The sequence below is a fragment of the Sinocyclocheilus anshuiensis genome, unplaced genomic scaffold (assembly GCF_001515605.1).
Source record: "Sinocyclocheilus anshuiensis isolate Anshui unplaced genomic scaffold, SAMN03320099.WGS_v1.1 scaffold1893, whole genome shotgun sequence".
NCBI lineage: Eukaryota > Metazoa > Chordata > Actinopteri > Cypriniformes > Cyprinidae > Sinocyclocheilus > Sinocyclocheilus anshuiensis.
In genome coordinates this window covers 551847-558205 of record NW_015539822.1, presented here as the reverse complement: position 1 = coordinate 558205, position 6359 = coordinate 551847, and the positions used below count along the sequence as shown (strand labels likewise).

At 40.1% G+C, this 6359-nt stretch overlaps 1 protein-coding gene across 1 annotated transcript in view; it reads left to right on the top strand.

The window, feature by feature from the left end:
* LOC107684182 (serine/threonine-protein phosphatase 2A 56 kDa regulatory subunit gamma isoform) overlaps positions 1–6359 on the top strand; it is a 15176-nt gene that overhangs the window by 1194 nt on the left and 7623 nt on the right. Inside the window, exons 2-3 of the mRNA XM_016480395.1 lie at positions 4262–4461; positions 5727–5837. Of these exons, the coding sequence (XP_016335881.1) occupies positions 4262–4461; positions 5727–5837 (311 nt within the window). The remainder of the gene's footprint in view (positions 1–4261; positions 4462–5726; positions 5838–6359) is intronic.

The window sequence follows — 6359 nt, the reverse complement described above, 5'->3', positions numbered from 1 at the left end:
GTGTGTGTGTGTGTGTTTGTGTGTGTGTGTGTGTGTGTGCTTCAGTGTGAGTGTGTGTGTGTGTGTGCTTCAGTGTGAGTGTGTTTGAGTGTGAGCTTCAGTGTGAGTGTGTTTGAGTGTGTGTGTGTGCTTCAGTGTGAGTGTGTGTTTGAGTGTGAGTGTGTGCTTCAGTGTGTGTGCTTCAGTGTGTGTGTTTGAGTGTGTGTGCGCTTCAGTGTGTGTGTGTGTTTGAGTGTGTGTGCTTCAGTGTGTGTGACCGTGTTTGAGTGTGTGTGTGAGCGTTTGAGTGTGTGTGTGAGAGCATGTTTGAGTGTGTGAGAGCGTGTTTGAGTGTGTGTGTGTGTGTGAGCGCGTGTGAGTGTGTGTGAGAGCAGCAGAGACAAATACGGCTCTGTCAGCTGTTTACTGATCGATCTGCTGATTTTAAATGACAAAACTGCGTGTTGATCAGGAAGGTTTGCTCTCACATGTTTAATGTTTCAGGTGTGTTTATAAAGCGTAACTGACATTATAAATTATAAACAGCTGATAGAAATGATTCTCATGTCAGTATAATCTTCATTTGTAACAAATGTAAAAATAGGTGCTCTACCAACAGAAGAGGAGGTGCAACCAAAAATCAAAAACATATGAGCTGAACAAAGGTGCAATACTCACTCTTCAAAGTTCGAGCTTTATTAATAAAACAACATGACTTTCCGGCCATCCAACGCCTTCATCAGATAACAAGAGTAACAATCTCACACAGTTATGTGCAGTCAGATAATCACCAACAGGTGTGCCGCTCCACTAATTGTACTGATTGAGAAGTAGTTTCCTAATAGGATTAGAGAGAGGAAAAAAGAAAAATACAACTGTGTGAGATTGTAAACTGAAACAGTTGTTTTATTAATAAAGCTTGAACTTTGAAGAGTGAGTGTTGCACCTTTGTTCAGCTCATAAGTATAATCTTCATTGAAACATATGGATTTATCAGTAATATTTCACTGGGGCTTGTGCGACTCCTGCGCGAGTGTGTATATTAGTCAAGTCACCGTTATTTATAGAGAGCTTTTTACAATGCAGATTGTGTCAAAGCAGCTTTACAGTATTAAACAGGGAAATAGTGTGCTGTTCTCCTCTGGCCAGACGAACCAGCAGTTCAATTCCAGGCTGCAGCAAAGTCAGATTGTGCAGAGGACTCATCTGGTTCCTGTGTTCTTGTCCCGGTGGCCGTCTAGGAGACAAGGGGTGCTTTCACACCTGGCTCGTTGTTTCGGAACCTGGTGTGTTTCCCCGCTTAGCTTGGTTCGTTTGGGCATATGTGAACACGGCAATCGCGCTCGGATCCGCGCCAAAACAATCGGTCCGCGATCGCCTGAACGAGGTGGTCTCGGCTCGATTGAAAACGAACTCTGGAGCGGTTCGGTTGTAGTGACAAAGCAATCCGATCCAACGGACCAACGAACCAGGCTATATCACAATGTATAATAGGTAATTACGTAAGTTCCGTGAAAAGCAGTAGACGATGTCTGTGGGTGAGCACGCCTTTGCCGTTCAAAATCAAAGCGTGCCTTTTCATTTTACAAATGCCGTTTTATTGCTCTTCGTAGCAGGTGCATTTTAACAATGTTTTCCAGACGAATCCTGGACTCCTGCTCAAAATGATAAATGAATAAATTAATATAACGAAGGCTACAAAAAACCCAACAATAAGCCCTCGAAGCTGTTGTCGTTCCATCCTGACGGATGACAGCTATGAGCGGAATTCCGGAAAATAAACCGTGGAACTTAGATCAATGAGAGGACAGTTTACTCGCACGTGACTTGAATTAACAATTTTAGTCCGTTTAGAAACTTTGCCATGTGAAAGCGAACCGCACCAGGAATAAAAGGCAACATTGTAATAATTTTAATCCCTGTTTCGGAACAAAGCAATCGATCTACAGGAGTGAAAGCACTCTTAGACTGTGTTCTAGGGTATTACATGCAGAGGTTTTTGGTCTTATAATTAACACCTCTGTTTTTTCAGAATTTAGCAGTAAGAAATTACTCGTCATCCAGTTTTTTGTATCAACTATGCATTCCGGGAGTTTTGCAAATTGGTATGTTTCGCCAGGCCGCGAAGAAATATAGAGCTGAGTATCATCAGCATAACAGTGAAAGCTAACACCGTGTTTCCTGATGATATCTCCCAAGGGTAACATGTAAAGCGTGAAGAGTAACGGCCCTAGTACTGAGCCTTGAGGTACTCCATACTGCACTTGTGATCGATATGATACCTTCATTCACTGCTACGAATTGATGGCGGTCAGATAAGTATGATTTGAACCATGCTAATGCACTTCCACTAATGCCAACAAAGTTTTCTAGTCTATTCAAAAGAATGTTGTGGTCAATATTGTCGAACGCAGCGCTAAGATCCAATAGCACTAATAGAGAGATACAACCACGATCAGATGATAAGAGCAGGTCATTTGTTACTCTAATGAGAGCAGTCTCAGTACTATGATATGGTCTAAATCCTGACTGGAAATCCTCACAGACACCATTTTTCTCTAAGAAGGAATGTAATTGTGAGGATACTACCTTTTCTAGTATCTTGGACAGAAAAGGGAGATTCGAGATATAACAGAAAATATAACAGAAAATAACAGAATCAATTATTAACTCCGTTATGGGTCAAATTCAGATTCTGCTGTATGCATGCTGTGCTCTCAGATTCTGTAGTGTTTTTGTTCATTTCATTACCAGTTCAGTAAAAGTTCATCTATTTTGAAATGAGTTCAATTCTGCTATTTAAAGCAGCTCTACAGCAGACAGTTGTGTCATCACTCAGTTCAGTGTCGATTCAATTCAGTTCAATAACAGTGTCAGTGTTTTCAGCTGTAAAGCAAAGACAATCATCATCCAGCTCAGTTCAGGGTTGTGAAGGAAACAAATCTTTTAAACTAAAAATATGCAAAGTGAACACAAAAAATGAGGCTGTTTATGCTTTAAAATGTACAGATGCTGAATAAATGTCTGTTCTTGACTCGATTTTCCACACTTGTGCTGTTCTACAACGCAAAACTTCAGTGCTGAAATTGAATGTTTCATAACTGATGAATTTTGCAATATTAACACTTCCTGTGAAGCTGCTTTGAATCAATCTGTATTGTATAAAGCGCAATAGAAATAAAACTGATGCTACTTGACAAATGCTGTAGCAGCAAAAAGGAAAGGATCGATGACGTGTGCTAGTTGTTTGTGGTTGGATGCAGGAGCTGGTGATTGTGTGATCAGTGTCAGGGAAAGTTACTTTTAAAAGTAATGCATTACAATGTTGCGTTACTCCCTAAAAAAAGTAACTAATTACGTTACTTAGTTTCTTTTTGTGGAAAGTAATGCGTTGCGTTACTTTGGAGTTACTTTTTAAATCTGGGCAGGGCTTGCTTGTTAGTTTTTAATATAAAAAAGTTCTTCTTTTAGGAATGTAAAAGCCCTTTCACAACTAAAGTGGAATGAATGTGCCTCAGGCTGAAGGAAATGTAAATTCACGTCTGTACAGTAGAGGGCGCCGCTCAAACTAATCACATGAAGAATATCACGCAGGAGAAGAAAGTTCAACACTATTCAGCAATAACTACAATGAAACACAAATGTGTTATTTTTGATTATTAGTATGATTGAATTGGATCATCGAAGGTCAGTAGCAAAGACATTGGTTAAAAAAAAGTGGGATTAAATACATGAAATGATATTTGTCTTTTTTAACCTGTTTAATTATTGCAGCTTTGTATAATATTCTGAGTTTGCATTTGACTCTTTAATCATTCTGAGGAACACTGAATGTGTTTGTGTGCAGTGAGATGAGTAAACATGTTGATATTTAGTCTAGAACTACAGTAAGATCATGTTCACACACAACGCTCTGCACTTGGCAACACCAGAGCTGTCACTCAACACATGGAAACAAAGTAACTATGTTACTTATTAGAAAAAGTAACTCCGATATTTCCTTCTAAATTAAAAAGTAATGCGTTATAGTTACTTGAAAAAAGTAATGTGATTACGTAACTTGCGTTACTTGTAATGCATTCCCCCCAACACTGATTATGGTATGCACTTCAATTAAAAAGTAATGCGTTACTTTACTAGTTACTTTTAAAAAGTAATCTGATTACGTAACTTGTGTTACTTGTAATGCGTTCCCCCCCAACACTGTGTGTGATTGTGCAGTAATAAAGCTGGAGTGTTTCTAATCATCTGATGACGGTCTCTGCTCTTCTTGTGCTTTCAGATGTGGCTCCGGCCGAGCAGGAGAAGCTCTTCATCCAGAAGCTGCGTCAGTGCTGCGTTCTGTTCGACTTTCTGTCCGATCCGCTCAGCGACCTGAAATGGAAGGAGGTGAAGCGGGCGGCGCTGAGCGAGATGGTGGAGTACATCAACCACAATCGCAATGTCATCACGGAGCCCATTTACCCGGAGGTGGTGCACATGGTGAGTCAGGCCGGCTCTCAGGGGCCCGCGGCGGCCCTCGCTCTCATCGGAGCCGCTCATTTGATCTCCGAGCTCCAGACAGTGCTGCTTCTGTTTCACATTAGAGTCGGCCGCGGCCGTTCTTGTGCTTTATTGACACTGACTTCACATGCTTTTCTATTTACAGCATTAAAGAAGCCTTATCAGGCTGGTTCATCTGAAACACAATGGGCCTCTTTCACATGTGTGTGTTTCTCAGCAGCGGAAGTCGTCATAGTTGGGTTAACTTGAAGAGCACCACAAATATATTCTTTGCATTCCCATTTGCTCAGATAGCAAAAGAAAAACGCCACGATAGTGTTTTCGTGACTTTCAATAAAAGGAAAAAATTGAGAGAGACTGATAACGGCTGTCAGAAGAGAGAACGAGGTCAAGTTTACCGCATAGAGGACATACAGATCCACTACGGAGGATTTTTCACTAAATGATTTACTGACTGATGAAGCGTTTGTCTGTTTTATCTCCTACGTTAGTTTCAATAAAAGATTTAAAGAGTGCAGACCAACCTTTGTAATGTGACTAAATGATTAGTTCAAAATTAATTATTCAGTGAGTACGTCATGAACACAGTCACACTGCAAAAATTATTTTCTTAGTATTTCTGTCTTGTTTTCTAGTATAAATATCTAAACATTCTTCAATCAGGATGCATTTACTTGACAAGTAACATGACTTAAGATATTAAGAAAAAAAAAAAATCTAAATTTTGTTAGTTTTTGCTTAAAACAAGCAAAAATATCTGCCATTTTCAAAGCCTAAAGATAATTTTTCTTGCCCCATTGGCAGATATTTTTGCTTGTTTTAAGATATTTACACTAGAAAACAAGACAGAAATGCTAAGTAAGAGAATCAGTTTTTGCAGTGCAGTGCTGTCAGGTTCATCAGGCTTGAACTTCTTTGAAATAGAGTAAAACGATCAGATTCATCCATGCAGCAAAGCATTAACCTTCACTGATGGAAAACAAAACGAATTTAACTTGTAATCCAGTGTTTTAAAGGCCAGAATGCCATAGTGCATCTATAGCATTTCTCTGTGTTTGCTCGTGATCAAGCGAAGGCTCAGCGATGGTCTCTGGTGACTCTGATGAGGTTTGGGAAACCTGCTTTAGTCCGTGTGAGATGGTCTGTATCACGGAGCGCTCATTAGTGTGACGGAGACCTGTAGACGGTGCTGCTGGTTCAGTGTGCGAGTGTCAGGAACATGATGGCCCGTGTTTGTGTTGCAGTTTGCAGTGAACCTGTTCAGGGGTCTGCCGCCTTCATCGAACCCGACGGGAGCAGAGTTCGACCCGGAGGAGGATGAACCCACTCTGGAAGCAGCCTGGCCTCATCTGCAGGTGTACTGTACATCATTCACCGCGTATCTGACCGCTTCAGTCCACGGATCACTACATAACCACAGCCATGAGACGTCACACTACCTACCGGCCAACACTTTGGAATTATTAAGACTTAACGTTTTATCTGTTATGCTCACAGAGCCTGCATTTATTTGATAAAAAAAAAAACAGTAAAAAACATGAAATATTACAATGTGAAACAGCTGTTTTCTATGTGAATATCTGTTAAACTGTAATGTATTTCTGTGATGCGCAGCTGTATTTTCAGCATCATTACTCCAGTCTTCAGTGTCACATGATCTTCAGAAATCAGTCTAATATGCTGATTTGCTGCTCAAGAAACATCTCTGATTATCATCAATGCTGGAAACAGTCGTGCTGCACAATATTTTTGTGGAAACTGTAAAACTACCTTTCAAAAGTTAGGGGTAAATATAACTTAAAAAAATGAATTACTTTTATTCATCAAGGATCCATTAAATTGATCAAAAGTGACAGTAAAGACATTTATAATGTTAC